The 24,516-nt window shown below is 41.5% G+C and overlaps 2 protein-coding genes across 5 annotated transcripts in view; both read left to right on the top strand.

The window, feature by feature from the left end:
• The window catches only part of LOC122864960 (ubiquitin-conjugating enzyme E2 E2-like), a 75,584-nt gene extending 74,848 nt beyond the window's left edge, over window positions 1-736 (top strand). Inside the window, exon 6 of the mRNA XM_044172791.1 lies at window positions 6-736. Coding sequence (XP_044028726.1) covers window positions 6-103 — 98 coding nt within the window. The 3' untranslated portion in view covers window positions 104-736. The remainder of the gene's footprint in view (window positions 1-5) is intronic.
• A 5,168-nt stretch (window positions 737-5,904) lies between these two features.
• On the top strand, window positions 5,905-24,514 carry ube2e1 (ubiquitin-conjugating enzyme E2E 1). Of its 4 annotated transcripts, none has more exons than XM_044172789.1 (6): window positions 5,905-6,284; window positions 7,544-7,723; window positions 8,335-8,385; window positions 21,534-21,666; window positions 22,327-22,474; window positions 23,925-24,514. In XM_044172789.1, the coding sequence occupies exons 2-6, from the start codon at window positions 7,551-7,553 to the stop codon at window positions 24,020-24,022; spliced, it is 603 nt and encodes a 200-aa protein (XP_044028724.1). In that variant the 5' UTR covers window positions 5,905-6,284; window positions 7,544-7,550; the 3' UTR covers window positions 24,023-24,514. The 4 variants fall into 4 exon arrangements, with proteins under 4 accessions (XP_044028724.1, XP_044028722.1, XP_044028721.1 ...); XM_044172786.1 differs by lacking the exon at window positions 5,905-6,284 and adding an exon at window positions 6,311-7,071; XM_044172790.1 differs by lacking the exon at window positions 5,905-6,284 and adding an exon at window positions 6,314-7,085.
• Window positions 24,515-24,516: the final 2 nt, after the last annotated feature.

The raw sequence follows: 24,516 nt of genomic DNA on the forward strand, positions 1-24,516 counted from the left end.
TACAGCCGACCCTCTGGTTGGAAGCATCGCCACACAGTACCTGACCAACAGAGCTGAGCACGACAGGATAGCCAAACAGTGGACCAAACGCTACGCCACATAGACAGGCATGACTCCTCCAGGACCCCTCACCCTACCCAACACACACACACACACACACACACACACACACCCACACCTCCCCTCCTCCGAAATCTATGGAAGCACACCCGCTCCTGTCATCCACCCTGCCCCCACCCCAGAGAAATGAACTGTTATTTGTTCCATGCTGACTTGAAAAGCTTCTTTTTTATACAAAGAGTCTATTGGGATTGTATTTTCCAATACACTGAATGTTGATATGGTCATGAAAAGCTTTAATACTGTTATTGTTCTTGTCGATGTTGTTCTTATTGTTATTGCATTGTTTATAACATTGTCGCCACCCTCGTCACCTTCTTTATCTAAAAGCGTGCGTGTATTATTCCTGTTTCATGTGATGGTTTCATGTAAAAATGATCATACTGAGTGAGTGCATTTAGTTTGTTTTCCTTCAGTGGTTTTACAGCTCATGGTCAATATTAGTGCATGGCATCAGGATATGTGTTCATGCAGTGGACATGTAGTCATGGTATTATTTCTGGCATGGAGTGAGCCCATCACCATGTATGACGATAGTGGTAGTTTGCTGTACATTTAATGCCTTGTGAGAATACATACTCATTGAATACTCAATTAAACACTGGCTGTAATGTGACAGACCGTCTCAGTCTCTTGCTTTAGTATGAAAATATGTATGTGTGTGTATATAGATATAATATAATATGTGTGATTACAATGCATGTACATGCAGGCTCATAACTCTGACCACTTCCTGTTAGAAATGAGTCCTCATGTTCACCACAGAGAGTAGAGTGATTAGATAGTGAAAGGTTACTCACTCAAAACATTATGCTATTGTGACATTTTGTTAGACATGCAGTATGAATATCTTGTATACCTTTTGTAAGTCAATGATAACTGTCAGGTACCGGGGAGTCGATGAAATGCAGTCTAGGAAGTCCAGTTTGAGCAGCAGGTCCACCAGTTTCAAGGACTATCAGCTGCCACAACACTTCACAGCAATTGCAATACCATGTGGAAGGATTTTACAGCTCCGGAAATCCATCACAGCTGCAATCACTTCATCGTCCGTCACCGGCCAGGTAACTTATGTTGTTCAAATTACAAAGTAATCCACCAGGAATGTCTGCTTGCATCTATTTGATGGGCAAACGCATTGCCAGATGACTCTGCATTGCGTTGTGGCAAAAGTTCAGCTTCTTCGCTGGACGACCCTGCGTCCCTTCTGCCAGAGCCCTCTGTGTTGGCAACCCCACTGTCCCAACACAGTGGACTCATGGAAACCAAAGAGGAGGCTGCGCTGTTGTCTCTCTGAACATGGCCTTAGGGCTTTTAGAAGAGCGCGAGTTTATCTGTGCAAGCGCTCTGCGAGACGATAACCATCCTGTTCTGATGCTCCTAAATGGGTATTGGGCCTTAAAAAGTGTAAAGAAGACATTTCCCACATCCTCACACCGCCAGTGCCAGCCTGTAGACACAAAACAAGATGGCTCCATCTACTCAAATTCTGGTCCTCCTGTCAGCATGATGCAAAAGGTGCCTGGGTTTGTCTGACCAGGCAAATGTTTTCTGCTCCTAAGTGGTCTGGTTTAATGCTCCTGTGCTCACTGGACCAAAATCCACATTATGTGAAACAGAGAGCACTAGTACAAATACACAGGGTCTTCTGGTAAAACCTGGCACAACTTTTACTTAAACACAATGCAACGTCCTTGGAGAACCCACTGTAAGTCAATGAAATGCATGCAAGCACACATTCGTGTTGGATTACTTTGTGAACATGCTACTGTTAACTCCATTTGGTCCAGACGGAGGATAAAATAACTTTTCACTTTTCAAACCATAATAATATTATAAACTGCCTTCCAGTGTTTCGCCATCTGATAAACCTTCAAACGTCCTGATAGGATACTCAAACTGGACTTCCTGAATCAAACAGTTATTTTCTCACCGGCTACCTGCAGCGACACGCTCCAGCCAATGCCGATCCTTCGTGTTTTTTTTTAATGCTGTGACATTTTGTAGCTGATATAACTGATGTGGCCTGTTCAAGAATAATAGGTGTTCAGTGTTGAATCTGGATGCTAAGTTGTGGTTGTGGCCTGTCTGTTTTCACAGTTATGGCCATTTTCCTCTGACCTCTCTGTTCCACAAGTCGTTTTTATCCACAGGATCACCAGTCAGATGCACATGCCACATTCCAAGTCACTAAGGTCACTCATTGAGCCCATCCCGACACTCAACTGAACACTAATGCTGGAACCCCGGTTGCCTCATTTATACTACGAACTGCACGGACGTGAAGGTTGGAGTTTTACCAGATAAACTGTTTTTAGGAAAATGTTTTAGGAATACTTCCTTATGTGGTTGTAAATGTCCATCAAATATCACATTCTGCTGTTCATTGCCACTAATAATCATTTGAACAGCGACGTTGCTGTGTTAGTAAAGGCAAAATAACGGTTTGCAGAAAGAATACCAAATGATGAAATATTGAATCAATCAAATGTAATCAAATAAACACCTCAAAGTCTGCAAAATAGAATAGATGTAAAATGAAACAATAGGAACCATGTAAATGCTGTGATATTGCCTCTTCAGCCTCTGCTGCACACATTGATACACACACTTGGCCTCAACTGACACTGTAAATAGAACTGAGGTCGGACTTTACAGCAAGTGTGCTGTGAAGCATCCTGTAGGACCATCAGATGTCAAGCATTTAAGATAATCACCAGAACACTATGTTCAGTGCAAAGTCAAACAGCATTTAACCCCACATCTACCGTTTTATTAAATTCCCCTCATGCACTTGAGTGCGTTTAGAATGAATTTAGAATGCCTGTCCTGATTGGTAGCTCGTAACGTCGGTTCAAAAGTCACATTTCTAAAACACTGAAAGGCGCTACATATCAAACACCAGTTAATTGCCCCCCCTGCAAAGTAGCACAGAAGTCATGTCAAACACACCTCGTGCACAAAGTGTCCGGCTTTAATGAGTTGCAGGTTTTCATGAAAGCAGGGAATTTAAAGCAGCACCTGGACTGTTAACTGAGCACATGAAAGGCCGAGTGTGAACTCCTACCATCCCCCAGCAATCCGTGGAACAGTCTTACAGTTCCATGTTGCTGATAGACAGTGTGGGGCGTCTTCAAAATGACAGAGGTTCCTCCTTTTATTTCTCTACAATAAACACATGTCCTCTTCACAGCAGCTGCCTGCCTTGTTCTGAGCAGCAGACAGTGCTTTGCTGTGGTTTTAGTCTCTGACTGCGTTGCAAAACCAGCAAAGTGGAGCAACAGTGGCTAAGAGTTAATTGTGGTTGACACGTCGGGAGGGGAGGGGGAGTCCTCATCCTCCCTCCTCCCTTCCTCCTTCACACGCTGCAGAAAGACGAGTCGGACAGAAAAGAAGAAGTCGCTGATGCATGATAGTAATGTAACATTTGCAAAGAGAGGTAAGTGATCAGTCAATACGAGTGAAAAGGGCAAAGTTGGCCTGTGAATAAAAATACACCTGGTCTGCATAATAATGCAGCTGTACTGTGCTGGAGTGGACCCAGTCCTCGTCTGCAGTTAGGATAGACATGGCTGCCTAGCAGGTTATTGTGTCAAACGGCACAGACAGTTTGCCCCAAACAGGATGTGGCTGAAGACTCATTTTTTTTAGATTTAGTTTTGCATACATGTTTTCATCATGTCACAGACCCCCACAGTATACAGTATACAGTAATGACCACGCACTCACATGTTTGGCCTCAGGCAGGGCCGTACCCAAGATCTCAGAAATAGTGAGGCCATGAGCCCAAGTCCCCCCCTCCTCCCATCGCGCTCCATAAAATTCCGACCAGACACAAAACTTATTTTAAATTCTGTGAAATTTTCATATGAAAGGTATTCAGCTGTTGCAATTATATGTTCAACATATCTAGGTCTAAATGCCGTTTCAAAGACCAGACAAAGACAAGAATAAAATTCTGGTGGGTAAATAGCAACGCTGGATTTTCAACTGGCCGAATCGGGCGACTGCCCCATGGCCGCAGACCCTCAGGGTGTAAAAGCCTTTACTATTTCAGCTCATCTCATGCTTTTATGGTGCATATTCCTAAACAAATGTGTGCTTAGTCAACCTACCACAACCTAATTACAAACTGATACACAAAGCACAGAGAGCGGATTTTTCCCCAGGGCCCCTTGGAGGATTATTCCAGCCCTGGAAAATAGTGAATCTTTTATTGATTGATTTATGTTGTTGGCTTAAAAGTAAAAGTAGTCAAATTTAAATATATTGTGCATAAAAATAGTAAACTCAGCTTATAAAAGCCTCAAGCCCCCATATAGGCAACATTTAGATTTTGGACTGAAACGTGTTACTAACTGTGGGGAGGTGATATGTGAGGTTAAAGTTATTAGAAAGATTACATATTCCTTTTCAGATTTTCTGTCACATGAAGAAATGAAAATGAAATAAAGCTGGTTCTAATTCCCTGCTCAAGTTATCCAGAAACGTCTCTCTGGAGAAGCTGGACTCAACCCCAGGAGAGTTAGCTACATGCTATGAAAATTCAATCAAAGTGCCACTTTACTGTATAACTGTAGGCTACACCAACCACTGTGGTTAATGTTTATTTAACCTACAACACATTTCACGTCAGGCCACTTTATCGAGCGATATAACGGCCTTTTAAAACTGTCAGTCTGCTCTTGGTCCCCCTGCTTTAGTGTTGGGTAGTAACTCAAGCTAATGGCTAACAGTAGCATGATTTAATTACTTACCAGCAATGAGTAGCCTTAGTAATGAGTTACACAAGGTTATGCATTGCCACATCACACTCCCTAAATATCTTACAGAAATGATTCACCGTCCTAATGTAGCCTATTTTATACACACTGTCCTGAGATAGCTGCTTTATAGTCGATAAATGGCGTTGTAAATGTTGTAAACGTTGCTTCTATTAGGAGCCATTGCCAAACATAGGAGCATGGAGAAGCTAACCATCACTTTTCAGCCCGGTATTTAAGGCATGCTGCAGGGGTGTAATAGGCAGAGCGTTAAGTAACACGTTGTTAAGATGGAAGTAAATGAAGTATTTGCCATACTTGAAAGAGTTAGTTAGTCTTTCTTTTCCAATATGGTCTGGAGTAAGTGCTCCTGGCTTGTGTTTCCATTGTATAGGATTTGGCTGTTTGTTTTACTTTCTACACTCTATTTTTACATCTTTATCTCTCTTTGACATCACTCTTGCCACTGACGCTGCGTTAAACATAAAGCCGATGAATGTAGATGACAATGTCACTGATGTCAGGACGTCTGTCTGCTGCTGGACCAACACTTCCGGCGAGAAGAGGCACGCGTCCAGCGGTAGCGTCAAGTTCTTGTTAATTGTTCGCGATAATCCCGGAAAGTAGACTATTGAACCCTGCAAAATAAAAGCACCAAACCTCAACACACGACTCAAGCTGTTGACCTCCATCACACACCGACATTTACCCCTCAGGTGACGCCGCTTTGGACATTGGGTTTTCCAGGCCAATGGCATATTTTTAGACCGAATAAATAGAATAATTTAGGAAATTTTCATTTTAAATATTTCAAAATCCACAAATGTTGTACAAGTCTCAAGGAATATTCTGAACTAATAGAACACTATGCTCCATCACCGACAATAGCTAATAATATTAATAATAATAATACAGATATTTAATCAAAAAAATGAAAAGAAAACCATTGACCATGATATGAGAAGAGAATGACAATAATTGGATAATGATCAATTTTAATTTAAAGGTCAAGACTGATCCAACACATCTCTCCCACCATTCTTAACACATTTTCTCACGTTTTGTGTGTGTCTCGTCGTCACTTTTTTGTGATATCTTGTGTCTAAATACACTTCGTGGTTACTATTGTTGTATAGTGTTTAGTACCTTTTATTCTTGTTTTTTATTCATCTTGTGTACAGTAGGCTATAGTTTGCTGCTCTGACTGTTCAGTGTTCTTGTATGCATCAATTAAGTTGACCTTATCTTATTAATATAATATTACCACCTCCACTTGTCTATGCTTTTATTTTTAAGATGATGACCGGACGTTTAATTTCTCTTCACTGTAGGTGCTTTGACACTGGTGCGTCCAGGCGGCGGAGGCACACACACATAGGCTGTGCACACACACAAAGAAAGGTATCAAATACTAAATGTTTGTATTACAGCGCATAATATTGTAACAGTTTATGTAACTGGTGTCTTTTAGAGGATGTTGGGACTATAAATGTATCCGTGTTAATGTCACAGGAGAATTTAGGAGTCGGTCCATGCTGTGACTGGCTGCACTGAGATCAGCTGAATGTCGACGGATATAGCTTTAAAAATGCGAGGAAAACCTTGAAGTGAACGGCGTGTTGTATTTGTTGTGAATGTCGTAATTTGGCTTTGACGCGTCAGAAACAGTTTGACAGCGCTGTAGCGCCTCGCTGACTTCTCTAGATGAAAGTTTGATTCTCCTGGAAATTGTTGAGGTGTAGTGTCGGGCTTCCCTGCCGACTGCGACATCGCCCCGTCGATGTATTTCTGCTTTTCCATTCCGACCTATTCGACTCGGTCGAGAGCAGAGGTCTCGTGTGTGTGTGTGGCCGTGTCTCGCTCTGTGGTGGCGGGCACAACTAGGCCTTTAGCCGAACTATTTCACAAAATGATTTCCTTTGTCGCAGCCCGACAAGGCTAAAAATAACGCTCGACTGCAAACATTAGCTGAGGTCAGAATTGAGCGTTGTGAAAGGGGAAAACGCTCCGCTGATAAGCACGATAAGTTCATCAATAACATCCACACAGTGGCGATTTAAACTGATGAATCAATTTAACCCGGGTCAACATCTAGTCCAGGCCTGGTAGTTAAAACGACGGAAGCGTGTATGGACTCTTTGACTGCACCGTGGGATTCATACTTGCAGTCTCGACATGCACCGTTCACGTATGTAGAAAACGGTATGCAAGACTCCATTTACCCCCCCAATGTAAAGGTCACAGTTTCTTCTTAAGAAAAGCTGACGTGGGACTAGAGGAACTGTAAGGGTCCTGTTGTGCTCGGTATACAGGTGTGCCAACAGACAGCTGTACATTTCAGTACAGTCTTTACCTCATTTGGTTCATACTGAAAGTGCCTGCCACCGGCCTTTTTAGTCGAAAAATACAATAGGAGTTGCTGCAGTTACTAGTGCAAGTGTATTATTAGTGCACTGGATGCATGGCGAATTTAGAAGTGCAACCTGAAGATTTCTTTAAGATCCCAAGTCCTGCACAAGCTGTGATCATTTGCCCTTCAGCCAAGCTCTACAGTTAAATGTCGTTTTAATGAGGGTTTGATGTGGAGTAAAGACGCTTTAGGGCAAAGGTGGTTTGGCTTGTGTACACTTCTAAATCACGAGTTTCTGTTTGTTCCCCAGGCTCGGTATGTCGGATGAAGATTCCCGTGCCAGCACCAGCTCTTCCTCCTCTTCATCCTCAACTCATCAGCAGCAGCAGCAGCAGCAGCAGCAGCAGCAGGACGCGAACCCCTCAAAGAAACGAGAAAGCAAAGCCAGCATGAGCAAGACCTCCAAACTCCTCTCTACTAGCGCTAAAAGGTGAGCTTACTTATGGCTGGAGTCCCGGTTGTGGTGCAGGGGGAGCCCACCTTTTGACACTTTATGATGCTTACTGACTCCAGGTTGTAGTTTACCCTCCTTTCATGTTTTGTTTTACACTAGCTACAGTGAGCGGTTTTATCCTACATGTACTGCCACACATTCTTTAGGGAGCATTAATCACTTTCCCCAACGGCTGAAAACAAGTCAGGAGTTTGTCCTGCTTACTATGGACAACTTCAGCTGAAGTCCAGGTACACAGAAAATGAATTAGAGAAGATGCACATTGACAGACTCCAAGATCACCAATCCAAAACTGGACTTTTCTTGGTTTTCTAGTTTCTAACATTAAGAGTTGTTGAGTGTCCACCGTATGACATTTCTGTAACTGAGAGGTGTGTGTCTTTTTCTGTCAAATAAAAGCTTTTCTTGACTCTTGAAGGCTTCAGTTTGACACAGAATGAGGTCATTTTACTCAAGACTTTAGTGCAAAGCAGCGTTTTCTCATTTTCATCAGGCCCCCTCTGCCTTCTCTCCAGGCCTTGAGTTTGCATTTACAGTTATTGATCCGAGCTTCGCTTTTGATGCGTGGCTTTTATGTGCTTTTGCAGAATTCAGAAGGAATTGGCTGACATTACATTGGATCCGCCTCCAAACTGCAGGTAAGTGATTGAGTGCGCAGCATCATTTACTGTAGAGTTATTAATGTGTCAGAAACATCTGGGTCATTGACGTGTGTGCTTCAGCGGCAGTGTGGTGGGGGTTTTTAGATGAGGACATGTCGGTTTTGAGAAATGAATGCAAGTAGTTTTTCTTGCCAAGTGCTTGTTCATGGTGGGATTTGTTGGTTTGTAAATAATATTCCAAAGAGTACGGTCTAGACCTGCTCTATAGGAAAAGTGCAATGAGATAGCTTCTGTTATGAATTAGTGCTATAGTAATGAAATTGAATTGAAATTCATGGGGGCATCCTGAATGTGAAGGCTGAAAAGCCGCTCTTCGCCTGAATGCCAGAATGGAAAACGATCTCTTTGCTTCACTGGCTCGCATGTTTTGTCGCTCAAAAGACAGAAACTATCAAGGTAATGAGAGACTGAACTGTCGGCTTCATAAAACTGCAGCCAAATGTGCTTTCTGTTGCCTGTCTTTAGACTTTCACTACATGACAGACAGAATACAAGGTTTACCCTTCATTACCTGAGTTAAGGTTATCTGGTTTATACCACTCTTTTCACATTTCCATGGAATATTATTGCATTGTAATATTATTGAGTATTACACCTGAATACTTTACTTGTACTGACTGCCTGACATCTGTCCGTGGCAGCTGTGAAATACTGGCATCTGGTTTACTTACTATTTCAGAATCAGAATCAGAATCAGAAATACTTTATTGATCCCCGTAGGGAAACTCTTTGTTCCAGTAGCTCTTCTTTACGTCAGTGCACACAGGAGAAAACGATATTATACACTATAAACAGGTCAGAAATAAATTAAGTAACATGTTGGTATAAGTATAAGATAAACTAAGTGTCGAGTACCAAGTGGTTTACTGGTAGATGGTGAAGTACAGTATAAATACAATGTCACTAATTATGTAATAATTAATAATTTAATTTACATTTAATTATGTAATAATTAATAATTTAAAGAGAGAGTTCCTGATTTCAGTCAAATTTTGTCAATTTTAGACTGTTTTATTGAGGCAACGTTCTTGTACAGCTGCTTGTAATAAGAAAACATTTAGTATTTGAGATATTTGGCTTCTTTTGTTAAATGAAAACGGAAGAAAATGAAGAATATCAAACGATACCCACAGTGACTTAGCGAGCTCTAGGAGGTGAAGAGTCGAGTCGGGGAGCATTGTTTTTGCTGGTTATAATGACGACTGTAGCTGGTCAATTTACACAGCTGGAGCTAATTAGCGTTCATTTTGTGAGTTGGCCAAAACAACAGAAAAGAAAGTGTTGTCTGGTTGATGTGCTGTCGGCGCGCTGGTGTCTGTAGCACGCCACGCTGTTGTGCCAGGCCAAAGGCGGCTTTGTCCCCTCTGATACCAGACGGCAGGCCGTGTCTTTGTGCTGTTCAAAAACACACACACACAGTGGTGAGCCTCGCTCTGTGTAAATAAGCTAGGTGATAGCCTCGGGTACATTTCTGACAGGTAGAGCTTGGTAATTGTTGAAGAGTGTAAATACAAGACGGCTTGTAAGCAAAATAGTTTGAGTCTCCCGTTAACCTTTTAAGAACTTTATATCATTGTTTTAAGCTCCTCTCCTTTTAAAAACTGCTGTGAAGCAGTCTGCCCTGTCAGTCTGTGACGCTAACGTTAACTTTAGCTCTGCACGTTAGCTTAAGAAGCTAATTCATCATTAGGGGCCGTCAGCCTTTTCTCTGACCGACTGGCTTGAACGCCGGAAGGATCTTAACGACAAGCAACTGCATCACTTTATCTGCTTCTGTTCCTGCAGAAACAAGATACATCTGTGATTGTGCTCGGTACAAACTGTTTAAAGCAGTGTGGACCACAAATACAGACCTGGAATAAATGCAATATTAGCCCCAAAAATGGCAATTAGAATGTAACTTTAAATTGTTCATCCCTAGTTGTTAGTTGAAAGTGCTAGCAACGGTGCTAAGTTGCGGTCTGCAGCTTGTCCCGAGCCAAAAGGGGCGTGAGCGTATTGACATTAGAGCCCAGGTTAGCCTGCCTGGTAAACAGACACGTTGAGGATACAGCACAGATCCAGGAGTTGGAGAGAGGTGTCAGGAAAGGAAGTCTTCAGGCAGACTCGATGTCCTTTCGTAACAGCTCGGGCATCTTGAGGTGATCTGTTGTTGGTTGTTGGCAGCGACGCTGGACAGGTGCGTGTCTGAACTGCAGGTCGTGATGTCGAGGCGAGCTGATTGCGTGGCGGCGAGCTCAAAACCGCGAGTTACGCAGCTGAGACCCAAAACAAGCATGTAAATGATGAACCCTGGCCACAGAGCAGCTTTAGGCGTCACCAGGAGCGGTTTCATTCAACACTCCTGTGTGTGTGTGTGTGTGTGTGTGTGTGTGTGTGTGTGTGTGTGTGTGTGTCTAAGTCATGAATCTCAACTTTAGGAAAATTTGCACTGTAGCTGTACCCCCAAACCCCCTGTGGCGTCACGGATTAACTCCTTCCACCGAGGCTCGCTGGAAGCTCTGGTGGCTTAGTGAGAGAAAGATTTGATGAATGCAGGATTGTTGACATGAGATTTAGTTTTAAAGTTCTGTTTTAGACAAGGGGAAACACTTTGACTTGATGACCTTATCCAGTTTTAAGTTTTTGGGCAAGTGTAAGTCAAGTTTCAAGTCAGTCGAGACAAGTCAAGGCACATGTCTTCATAAGCAATCTGCAAGTCCCCAAGTGTTTTTCTAAATGGTGACCATTAAAAATGGTACTGCATTTGAGCATTTTCTTTTTAAAGCCGTTAATAGTGTTGTTGTTGTTGTTGTTTTACACAACTGAGAGAGTCTTTAATTCAAGCACAATTAAATACCCAAGGTGTGCGGCTCTGCAGGCCTGTCTGTCACCATCTGACACATTTGTTATTGTCCTGGGATTCGGCCAGCTCAAAGCTTGAACATACTTTGGATTGGAGGAACCAGTGGGCTTGTGGCGGAGTGCCACAGACATGGTAGAGAAGCGAAGTATTAACACGCTGTTGGTTTTGGTCTTTTCACGAGAGTTGTTGACTTAAAAAAAAAAAAAAAGAATAATGCCATTCTTATTCTGTGAGTCAAGTCTAAACAAGTCACAAATCTACAGCTCTGGTGAGGATGTTGTCTTTTGTTTAATAAATAAAGTTGACAAAAATCTGTCGATGGGGGGGGAACAAGACGTCTAACAGGTCAAAATAATGTTAATACGCTAAGACATTTGAGTCATCTGTTTCTCCCTCGTGTGAGGAACACGTGAAGAAAAATCGGAGTGACCAGATTTCAAAAATGGGTGGCAGATGTCACCATCTGCACCTTGTATTTTTGGATTGTTTGCTACAAAGCACAGTGCCATCCTCGGTCTGACTGAGCTGTGCTGTCGTTCTCTTGGACACAGACAGAGATCTGTGTTTTTGGGAGTCTGTTTGTTTGTTTGTTTGTTTGTTTGTTTGTTTGTTTGTTTGTTAGGTGACTGACACCCAAGTTCAAGAGACACCTCACCTGGCCAAATGAACTGAAGAGGGAAATGCTTCAGAGTTGAGAGAAACGGCTCCAAGCGTGCGTGGTGTGGCCGCACCCTGAGAGGTTTATGTTCCTGTCTTACCACCAGCGTGGAGAAAGGCCTCATCTCTTCATTATGTTCTGTCCCACTTGGTGAAATACCCTGTATTCAGCACCACGTACAGAAAGGGGATTTTTAGTGGATTTTGGTTCTTTCTGCTTCATTTAGCACAGAATCTGCTCATTAGGGTATGAATGGAGCTGGCCAGCTACGCCTTGCAGATGCTGTTTAATGGATTACACAGCGATGAGTCAGTTGGTTGTCGTTTCGGGCCCCCTCGCTCTTAAAATGGACACTGACTGATGAAGAAAAGACTTATCCTGACTAGTTTCCATTATCATCAGCGCCTCTCTCGTAGCAAACTTTGTTTTATGAGCACTATAAGGCAGTCTTTCATCTGCCATTTATCAAAATCTAATTATACTCCACACAGGGAATGCCGAGCAGGCCCTCTTTTATTTTTCTGCTGCCTCGTTGCCACTGAAGTGTGAACTGCAGACATCACAGGCCTTCCTCCCTCCCTCCCTCCCACCCTCCTTGTGTTGCTTTATTCCTTATTCCTCTCGACCAGCTATTTTATTTATTGCCCGCTTCCTTACACTCACACTTTATTCTGTCTATCTTTTTTTTCACTGTCTTGTGTCGTCTTACGCTCTCGTTCACCATATCTCCTCTTGGTGTTGCCCTCGGGTGTCAGACAGATTCCTGACATTCCAGGGTCGGGACTCATGACAACTAAGGAAAGTCAGAGGCTGTGTACAGTAGGGTAATGAGTGTAGGGTTGGACAGATATGGTGGTTTAAAGACTGTTGTCTTGGCTTTTTAGGCTCTCCTGATCATACAGCTAAAGAACTGGTGTGTGTGTGTGTCTGTGTCTGTGTCTGTGTGTGTGTGTGTGTGTGTGTGTGTGTGTGTGTGCGTGTGTGTGTGCGTGCTGAGCGAGAGTCTGCCAGGCCTGGTGTGAGCCATCTGAGCTGCATGTGATCCCTCTGTTCAGTCGCTGATGTTAGCAGCGGCCTCTCCACACACACCTCTACAGTGTGTTGCTGGCTTGCATGTTTGAGACTACTGAGGTTTTCTCAACAGTTTCTTCATATCTATAAAAAGCCTTCTCCCTGGAGAGGAAGTGGCTGGCCTGTACACCGTTGTTACTTCAGAAAAAGCCCCGAAAGCAGCGCTGAGCTCTGAGCTGCTGCTGCACAGATGGAAGTTTGAAGAAGTTTCCCTTCTGCATGACAGACTTTAGCTGGGCAGCAAGGGGGAAGTAGGTGTTTCACTTTATCTCCTGTCATCTACAGGTAGGCTGAGTATCAAATTTCAGTGCTTTTGTGGTACCGACCGAAATGTGTGTGTGTAGAACTTGAGTCTTGAAAGTTGACATCAGATGTCCAGTCAGATTTGTAATCTTGTTTCCTTTTCTCTGATCTGATAGTTCCTGATTTTTAAATTCAAAATGCGCTTGATTTGATCATTTTTATATTGGAAAGTTCTTGTAGGGCTGCTTCTGTTTATTTTTTAATTTTTTTTCACAACATGTTGTGTTAAAGGTCCAGTGTGTAACATTTAGGTGATCTATTGGCAGAAATGGAATGGAATATTTCTATGTATGTTTTCATCACCTGAAAATAAGAATCGTGTTTTCGTTCCCTTAGAATGAGCCGTTTGTATCTACAGAGGGAGCGGGTCCCCTTCCACGGAGGCCGCCATGTTGTACCGCCATGTTTCTACAGTAGCCCAGAATGGACAAACCAAACACTGCCGCTAGATAAATCCTACACACTGGACCCTTTTCTTTTCTTTTTTTTTCTTTTAAATAAAAAAATAATAATAATCATATTGCGACTATTTTGACAGATAATACGATTGTGATATGATTCTTGGTTAGTGGGAATGATCATTTTTGCATCACAGTTTTCATTTTCACTGAAAAAAAAACCGATTAAAATCATGACGATGTGACATCTGTTGTGGTCTGTCCCAAACAAACATGTTTTCTTCCATCTGGAGAACAAGATTTGTAGGCCAGGGCATCTCTGCAGCACTACAGTACTGCATTATAAAGCTGTTTTGTCACACATTTTACCGTTTATCAAAAAATTGCAGCTTCTGCGATTTGGATATTGCACTTGGCCGTATTGCGATTTCGATAATATTGCAATTAATTGTGCAGCCCGATCTTAAAACATGTCAGGAGCATTTCTTTCAAGAAAATGTCTTACTTCTTTACACGAGAAATGTCAAACTCTAATTGGGATATGGTAGTGACATGTGCTGAACCCATGAGTTTTCCTCTAGCGCCACCCTTAGGACAGACTTCACATTGTAGTCTCATTGCTGGTAAAGCTCTAAGAATAGAAAATCCTCAGTATGGTATTTGTTCCGTCTTTCTTACAGTGGGATTAAATGAGCACTGCAGCCTCTAGATGTTGCTGATGGGGCTTTAAACATGAATTAAAGCTGAAGTTTTTGTTTTAGATGTGTGGAGATTTGTCTGGTGTCATTCATAACAGTGAAAACATTTAATTGGTATGAACATCAAGTTGATCATTTTTATATGGCATTTTGCCTGCATTTGCCATGTCCTTGTATGTGTTAATAATATTAAGTTAAGTTGAATAACTAATGTCATGATATTGATTTCATCCGCTTCCCTCAGTCCTAATTACAATTACAGTCTATTTTGAGACAGAATCTGTTTTATACAGTCTATGGACGGAATGTATCAGACTGGAATCTGGCACTTTGTTTCATTGGAGGAATACGAATGCTACCATATAATATTCAACCTGCACCGTCCTCATAAAACACCGGAAGAGCATTTACAGGCTGATTGCCATTGTATTAAATTGGCAGGGTGGGAGGGGGTGGGTGTGTGTGGTGCTGTTGCATGGATTCTCCTCAGCACTCAAGTGAAGTGGAGTCATTATATTGTCTCAGTCAGGCAGCTTATTACAGTGTTTCTCCTTGTCATCACAATACCATTGCAAGCTAGTGGTGACTGAAAATGAAGCCCAGTGTGTGCTGATGGCAGTGGGTCTATTAAGGCCTACAATAAAGGGATGGGACTCGCACAGCAGTGGTTTGAGAGTAAAAGGTATCGACAAACAATACAAAGTGTTGAGATGGAGAAAAAATAAATCCATTTAAACATAAGGAGTCATAACTGGAGCATGCTCAGTACAGAGGGCAGAATATTAAGAGAATATATGCATTTTGATCTTTCATGATTTCATTTGTGAAGCAGAAATTAAAATGTTTTTTTCTAAGAAATCAATATACCGTATATCTCCTTGGTGTTTGTTTTGACTTATGTACTTATTTGGTCAAAACTGTAATAACAACAGAAAGAAACAATTCAAATGTATTTATTTTCCTGCAGTGATACCTGGCCCCATATTAGTGATGTTCGCTGGGTGTAAATGACGATGTCAGTACTTTAATTTGATTGCTCGAACGTTACATCACTTCAATTTCAACAGCCTAATGCTGCATTCACACAATACTGGAAGAACAGGAAAACCTCCCGTTATTCTGACTTGGGAGCGTTCATGCATTATTTGAATATGGCCACACCAGATAAACAACCTAAATTAGCTTTTGTTATTATTCTTTTGTTGTCTTACATTGTTGTAGCAGTTTGTTAACAAGTGAAAACCAGATACTTTTCAATTAGATGAATAATTGTATTAGTGTTAATATTAATTTTATTCAGACGTAGCTGCCAGCAAAGGTGGCTTTGCATTCGTGTTGCCAGTGGTGTGTTGTCACTTTTTTGTAATGCTTTTTGACCAGTGGGGATTACAGATCGCACGTGACACGAATGGTTGTTCTGGGATTTGAGTCACAGAACTACCCGATGACCGTCAACAGGTGTTGAAATAACATGCACGAAAAGTACCATCTAGTGGGAATCAGTGGTTATCTTAGGAAGCTAGGCTAACTAGCTAACAACATGATGGTCCTCCCAAATGTTGAATGTTCTCAAGGGACAGGCGACTTAAATTGCTAATAGTTGATAGCTAATGCTATGTGGACTTTCTGAAAAATGTTTGTAAACTAGTGCACCATGACAGTTGACTTTGCATCTCCTATTGGTACTGGAAAACACTTTCAAGGCTTTGGCAGTGTTTCCACATATACAGTATGTCAAAAAACTGTTTTTATCCCCTTATAAAAAATTGTATAATATGCACAATAGCTGTAGCATCATAGCAAAAAGTGAGGAAAGTTCACGTCTCACTTTCTACTTCTTCTACATCTGTCCAGCTCACATTTATCAAATTAGTTTCCATTCTGTATGAACACAAACGATCAACATTCATGTAATAGCAGTGCTGTGTACCAAACTGCCATGTGCCTGTTTGAAAGGTTAAAGGCTTAGAAAAAATGAAACGGCAAAAATGTCAGCAGTGCGTGTGTACACAGAGGTCGCAGAAGAAGCCCCCCTGATATTGAAGTGAATGACAACAGAGGGTAACACTGGGTAGCCTTTGTGTGCGTTGGAGGCAGGCGGGGAGGAAGCCCAGGCTCTCTGTGGCTCGTCTGTGAATGTGAGACGCTCTGTTGTCAGGCGAAAGAAACCTCAGTCTGGTTGATTCAGTGGGAAATTATACAATATCTATTCTTGGCACAGCAGCGGGTCCTGACTGAGGTCTTGTGGCGTGACCAGTATATTAGCAGTCCCATCCCAGGTCAGGGCTCCCCTGCAGGAACGCTGGTAACACAGTGTAAATGAACTGCATTCCTCTAAGGGACGTGTGGTATTTTTTATACCAGGGTGGTGTTTCTGCTCAGTTATTCACATCTGGATAGCACACTGTGGCTATTCCATTAAATCTGAATATTTTGATCTTGTTTTGTTCTCCATGTTTTGGCCACTCTTTAAAAGAAATATAAGATCGTCCCATTGGTCAACGTTCACATGTCTCTGGTAGATCATTGGCTTCATGCCAACACATGCACACACCAGTGTAGAGGTGATGGTAACTAAGAAAACTGACCTTTTTAGCGTTTTGTATTATAGGACCTAAAAATCCATACACTTTCTACATAAATTATCTTCATATATTTCAGCGGTTCCCAAACTGGGGGCCAGGCCACCTGAATGGGACGCAACATAAAGCTGAGTGGTCAAGATGGGGGGAAAAACATTTCTGCTACACATAAATGTTGTTTTTTTGGGGGGTTTTTTACTTTCCCAAAATCTTTTTTTTTTTCTTTCTTGTAAAATGATTTACTAAAAACTGCTAAAATAAAATAAACTAACATGCAGCCTGTGACTACAGGTTGCAAGTAGAAGTTGCTTGGCTGGAACTAGTGTTGTATTTGATGCTGCCAGCTTTATTTTTGGAACAGTTTCAGGTGAGTGACCACATATCTCTCCATTACATAATGATCTTTAGCTGCACACAATCCCCCTTTACCCACCAGATTCACTTCCTGTGACAACAAACAAAGTAGTCTGTTCGTACAAAACTGGTACTTGGCTTAAAGGTTTCTACAAGTTCTAATTTTCCACCTTTTTATGATTATGTCAAGTTTAGATGTTCTCCCTTTTCAGGATTTTGCTAGCCTATTATCACTCAGCACAGTGTTAGCAAGGAGCCCCGGAGCTAACAGAATAGCATATGACAGTATGTGTGATCACAGTATGAGATGCAATCAAGATTTAAGGGAGCAAATGTGTCAGTGTTTCATGCTTGTGTGCTACAGTAAAGACTGTGAGAATGAAAATGGGTAGTCTGTTGGGTTTTTTTTTTTTTAACTTAATATAACGCCAGATAACACAAATTATATTATGTATTTTATAGTTTCCTGTTCTGATTCCCCAACAAAAAAGCACTTGAAATACAAACTTACATTTCGACCAGCTTTTGTCAAGCAATAATTTAGCATTCCTGGCTAACGGAAACACTCAGAGCCGGGGCCTTCCTGCAGCAGTTGCCTCCTTGCATCATGCTAAGCTTTCAGACTCCTGACAGCCAAGGCTGGATTACCGACCAAGCAAAGTGGGAAATTGCCCCAGGGGCCCAAAGGCTCCATGGTCACTGTGTGGCAAATAGTTTGTGGTAATCTGTATAATTGTAAATGGGTTTGGTAATATTGCATGCACCTCTAAAACACAGTATAAACTGAAGTGATATGGGCCTTTAGGTGACACCTACAGTATTTGCTACTCTTGAGGCCCTGTTTTGTATAGGGCCCAGAGTTAGTTTTCTATGTATTATTTCAGTATTGCGCTTACATGATGCATATTCCTAAATAATGTTGTGCTTAATCAAGGTATCACAAACTAATTATTAATTCTTACACATATGGCTGTAACTAACGATTATTTCCATTGTTGTTTAATGTATCCACTGCTTTCTTCTCTGCAAAACATGAGAAAATGGTGAAAAATGGCCATCAGAACTTCCCAGAGCCCGAGATGACATCTTTTAATTGCTGCCTTTGTCTGACCAACAGTCCGAAAACCCAAAGATATTTAATTTTACTGTAAAAGAAAAGAAGGAAAAGCAGCAAATCACCACCAAATTTATGGCATTTTTTTTTCTGAAAAATGACTTGTCTGTGGGGCCCCTAGTGGGTTAATCCGGCCCTGCTGAGGGCTGGAAGGCCTGTACTGTGAATGGAACGTTTGGAGGTAACCCTGAAAACAGCTCATTTCTCAGTCTGGGGTTTTGTATCAGTTGGAAACAGTAAACTGAGAGATGTGGCCCTAATTACAGCTCTAGCAAGATACCATAAAGGAGTATGATTTGCAATACTAGATTAATGAATCTGGACTGCTCTGCTGTCTCCACTGCCGATCTTCATATGGCAGTAACGGTAAATGTTTTATATTTAGCAGCCCCATTGAGGACATAGACATGATTTCGGTGTCTGTCCTAGCAGCGATTTTAACTGTTAAGCTATGAGAGCAGTCTAAAGATTGTCACTTTTTTCTGGCAGCCTGGACTAGTGTAGAGGTTGTGGTATTTTCTGTATGTTTGCCTCTTTTTGTGGACTCGTCTCTGCCCTCCCCCTCAGTCGTGGTAAAGAGCAGGCAAAGTGGAGCGTCGGCTTCAGAAAGTGAGATTATTGCTTGACATTTACCTCTTGTCGTTACACAGAACAGACAGCATACACAAGCTACTTATTATTACACAAGCGCTGTGCAGAGTAACTGCTTATGTGCTCACAATCGGATTTGTGCTCTGAATTATTCTTGGAATTGCTGCTTCTGAATAATGGATTATTTTGTGTTTGCTTATTTAAAATATTCAAATTATTTCTGTCTAAATATATTGCTGTACACTGTATTTTGCATGTACAATTTTCCACTGAAACAAATCTTTTTGTTTTTATCTGACAAACGTGCTTTAAGAGCCCCACTTATTTAAAAATGAAATGGCAAACTGGAAAGTGTAGTTTGGAGCGCTTCATCAAGCAGTCAATTATGTGAAAACATCCCCACCATTAAAACGCTACCAGAAGCTGCTGTTGAATCAAGGCTCTTGTGAAGCGGCCGTGTTCATCAGCCCTGCCACTCTTCAGCTTTATCTCCACAGCCAAATGAAGTCGTGTGGATCTTTTTTCTTTTCATCACGTTCCACTCTGTTGGCACAATGCCTCACACACAGGCGATTGCACTGTACTGTTTTAATGAATTACCAATAAGATGACATGGAATAGATTTCTGACTGCAAAACATTAGAAAGATGGTAATTATATGGACATTTTAGTCCTTGAGCAGATGTTGAGTGACTTAGCTGGTCCAACAGCAGAATAAGCCTCAGTACTTGGAAGATAAACAGTGGAAAAAATCAGAATAGAGGTTTAAACTTGAGGACTAGAAGGTTGAAACAGGTGAAGGTGCCCATGATGGGACTTAACACAAATGGATGAATGGAAGATTCACACACCTGGCTTGATGTCAAGAGAGGAAAGCTTTAATGCTTTGTGTGCAAAGAAGCACCTAGTTTGCCACTTGCTGAAAGGAAACCAGGGACACACCTTGTAGAAGACTGAATAAATGGAAACAGGGCTCAGTATTGCTCAGGAAAAAAAATTTTTTAAAGACAAAGCATCTAGTGCAGACCTGTCAAAAGGTTTCAGATATGACATACTTTTAAATTTAACTATAGCAATATAGTTGTTTTGTCAAAGAAAAACCATGTAACAAACATCAGATGTTCAGGTATAAAAAGGCTTTTTCAGAAATGCAGAGGGCAGCAGGGTTGTGGAAGCTAGTAAGTCTAGTAAAAGTAGTGTGTGTGTGGGGTGGGCTGGGGGGGGCTAGTATTTCAAAAGTTTAGCAGCCAGAGGAGGCTGTACTGGAGGATTTTGGTCTTGTGAGGTGGCAGAAGAAGAAAGTGAAATGTGGGTCTTAATATTTTGGGAGGGAGACCATGAGGCAGTAGCCAGCGTGCAGACTGAGGAGGATTAACGCTCGGTCGGGGAGCTGGGTTCGTGTGAAGGCTGGCCCGACCTGGCTCTGAGGGAGATGCATTAATCCAGATGGAAGACAGATTAAGCTTGAACGCGGAGCTTTAGACTGGAGACTTGGACTTGAGTCGGACGCGTCTGCGAGTCTCAACTTACTTGAGACTTGAATGCCTGAAGAATTGACTTGAGACTAGAAGGCAAAAAGCTGCGGAGACTCGAGCGTGACTTTGTGGAACGAATAAAATAACATACCCGTCATCCGCGTGTAACGGTTCAAGCGTCTTCATAAGCCTCAGAGCGGATCTAACTATTAAAACTGAAGTTGAACCTTGTTGGGAAGTCGAATACAGCACAATATGTCTGTGTGTGCACTCAGCTAATTACAGTTTTACATGAACTTTTTGTCCATCATGTGACAAGCCTGTGTGCCCCGGTTCAGCTGCGTGCATTCAGCACCGCCATCATCATGGAAAGCTTTCTATATTACACTGTAAAAATGGGAAATATAAGGTTGTTTCAACATAAAAATATGAGTGACCTTTACTGAACTGGTACTGAATAGTTTCTTCATTAGTTATTAAACATAGTCAACTTAACTACAAAAAACCAAACTCAGAATTAAGTTTAAATGTAATAAATTCAGTCAACAACTGTTGGGTTATACTGATGAGAGCTGCTAGTTAAGCTTGACTGCCTTTGTTTTGAATGTTCCGTTCTGACTATCTGACATACAGAAGCTTTGATTCGTTACTTGCAACTGGACATTAAATTACCCGTTTCAATTCAAACAAGAAGTCTTTAGAGTGATTTTGGCCATTGTGCTATTGGAATTTTCATACTAAACATTGATAGAGCCGCTTTTTGACTTGCAAGTCATGTCTCAATGAGCTGAGTTTTGACTTGGTACAAACACTTCCACAGCTCTGACACACAGCTCAGGAAGGGGTTTTTATTATTATTATTATTATTATCAAATACAGAAGAGTCTCTACTTAGAAATTAGAATCGTAGTGCTACAGTCCCATAACCGGTATAATTGAAATTTTGTGGTAAAGTTGGGTGACTTGGTTTTCATCTGTCTGGTTTTGTAGCATCCAAATGTTAAACAAGAATAAATGTTTCCTGTGTGCTGACAGCGCCGGTCCCAAAGGAGACAACATCTATGAGTGGAGGTCGACCATCCTGGGCCCTCCCGGCTCCGTGTACGAGGGAGGAGTGTTTTTCCTGGACATCGCCTTCACACCAGATTACCCCTTCAAACCACCCAAGGTGACTTCTGAATGGTTGTTGGCATTCAGCAAAGCCTTTTCTGTAAATCATGGCACTGATGGCTCTATTTCAAAGAGGTGTCATTTTCATATGTTCCAGTAGAGGGCATCCTTGTACTTTGGAATGCAGTTAAATGAACTCAGCTGCTCATACTTCTCTAATATATGGGATCATTCCGTCCTTGTAATTCTGTGTTTTTTAAAAAGGAGCTGTCACAGCCAAACTGCATTTAAAAAATGTAGAAATTTACTTTGACCTCACATGTTTTCAAACATAGACACATGACCTGATAGCTTTTCTAAATCGTTAGCCACTAGCAGCATAAATGTAATCTATTGAGCAGCACTTTTAAAGGTGATTGCCACTACTCATGTCCACATTCTACGGCGTGTTTGTGATGGAATAGGCAAACCAGTGAAAGTAATGAGCAAACCAGTTTCAAATAGATGAAACTGAAAGTGCTGCTCAGTGGGTTGGATGTTTCAGTTAATGTTGACTATTCAGATAAGGTCTGGAGTGATACTTAATAACACAGTTTGCCTGACAAGAGGCACTGTAAAACTAGCATTTTTTCCTATAGAGTTTAGCATATAAGCGAAAAGAAAATGTATAAAAAGCGGTGGAATACAGACTCATCTTTTCTCTTTGGTGTGTGTCCAGGTGACGTTCCGTACGAGGATCTACCACTGTAACATCAACAGTCAGGGGGTGATCTGTCTGGACATCCTGAAGGACAACTGGAGTCCTGCCCTCACCATCTCCAAGGTCCTACTGTCCATCTGCTCCCTGCTCACTGACTGCAACCCTGGTGAGAGCTGCAACACACACACACAAAGCCTTTGTTAGACTTACAGATTTTTTTTTTTGTCAGTATTAAATGTTTATTCTTTAATATTTAAAATGTATTTTTAAATTTGAAAGTATAAGAGCTTTGACTTATAACCACAGTAAAGGTGTCTGAAATAGCATCCATGTAAATACAGGGTGCTGTTACTAAAAATAATACAACAATGAATACACAGTATGGGGTCAGAACAAACTTCAGTTGCAGGGTTTGTTTCAGCTCATCTCATTAACTGCAGTAACTCAGTATTCTTCCTTAAAGGTCTTACAAACTCCTTTTGATCTTGGATGTTAGAGAGACCATAAAACTCTGATATGATTTACAGGACTCCACTTAAAGGGTTTTAAGGTTCCATTCATTAAATGTACTCCTGAGTCCAGCTCATATTACAGCGCCTTAAAGTCTTACGTCTCCAGATTAAGCTCCCCTGACTGTCGAAATCCAGATTGAAGACAGGAGGTGGTGCGGCATTTGTGTTCAGACTTCTTGAGTTAAAAGCAGAAGTCATCCTCTTATTATATCTGATTTTAATTTTACAGCTATGACTTTGTAACTTCAACACAAATGCTGCGTAATTCTACAGTTACTATTGTAGGTATTTGATAGATGAAACCATAATGACCCCTGTGGGGTTGGGCAAGGATTACATACATTTCTCAATCGTCAAGAATTTTGCCATACCCTTAATACAGTGGTAGCGATCCCTTCAGTCTCTTGTAGTAGGCCGTTGTGGATAATGTTGCAAATAAATGAGCAGAACGGCTTTATGGCAGTGTGGGAATTTTTGCAACACCGTGATGAGTTCCCTTTGTTTTTCATGTATTTGAATGACCAGGTTAGCCAAAAAAACACACACACACATTCCCACCTTATTTTATAGATAAAATAAGGCCCTTATGGACCTCACCCCCTCCCACCCCACTGTTGCCTCCAAGTTTAAGTACATACAGCTTCTTTATAAGCCCTTCTATGCTGGAATACTCCCTGGCTGCAGGTTTTCAGTGTTTGAGGGCATTTGATTAAAAACATCTTTATTTAGGAATATGGACCCCACAATAAAACTAACATAATTAAGATTTCAAAACTAGATTTGTATAATGCAGGATTGCATTAGTTGATATTGTAATATTTGTTACAAATTTGCAATGAATCAAATTACCAAAAAATAACCAGTGCTGAGCCAATCAGGGGCTTGTGGGGGTCTGGAGGGCTGGGGCCCCAGGCATTTGCCTGCTTGGCCTGATCTGTAATCCAGCCTTGATACAGAACACGTAGGCTTCATTTTTCTGAAGTCTGAACAAAAATGGTAAAACAAAAACGTATTAAAATCTCTTAACTACAATAATCCAGGAGCAGATGTGAAAGTGGAAAGAAGAAGCATTTAGACAGACTGACGTTTTGTTTGTGTTCACAGCCGACCCTCTGGTTGGAAGCATCGCCACACAGTACACAACAAACAGACCCGAACACGACAGGATAGCCAAACAGTGGACCAAACGCTACGCCACATAATCACAGAGGCGCTGCTGGTTCGATCACTCGGGGATGTGGGGGTGTTGACCCGGGGGGCGTGGCTCCCAGCGGAGGAGGGAGGAGGGGCGGGTGGATTTTTATCTCTGAATTGAAGTCTTAACTCCTGATATTTTGTTGTTAATTGTATTTTTTTTTTTTATTATCTCCAGCCCAACTATAATTAAATCTGGCAATAATGCTTTTAGTGTTTTCTCTTTGAATTTTTAGCTTGTGCTTGAAGGTGGACATTAATACTAAACTGCTAAATGAAATGTGTCACAGCATGACTCCCAGTCAATTATGTCAGTGTAAATTCTCATGTATTAAGTTCCGGTTGGTGTTTGCTTCCCCCTCCAAACTCCTGGTCTTTGAAAAGGTGTTTTACACATGTAGACATGTTTAGATATGGATGGATATTGGTTGTGATTTGTGTTCTGTACTGATAAAAAGCTGTTCTGTTTCTCCCTTAAGAATTAAACATGACCAACTGAAGC

This window comes from Siniperca chuatsi, linkage group LG17 (genome assembly GCF_020085105.1).
Source record: "Siniperca chuatsi isolate FFG_IHB_CAS linkage group LG17, ASM2008510v1, whole genome shotgun sequence".
In the NCBI taxonomy this organism is placed as follows: domain Eukaryota; kingdom Metazoa; phylum Chordata; class Actinopteri; order Centrarchiformes; family Sinipercidae; genus Siniperca; species Siniperca chuatsi.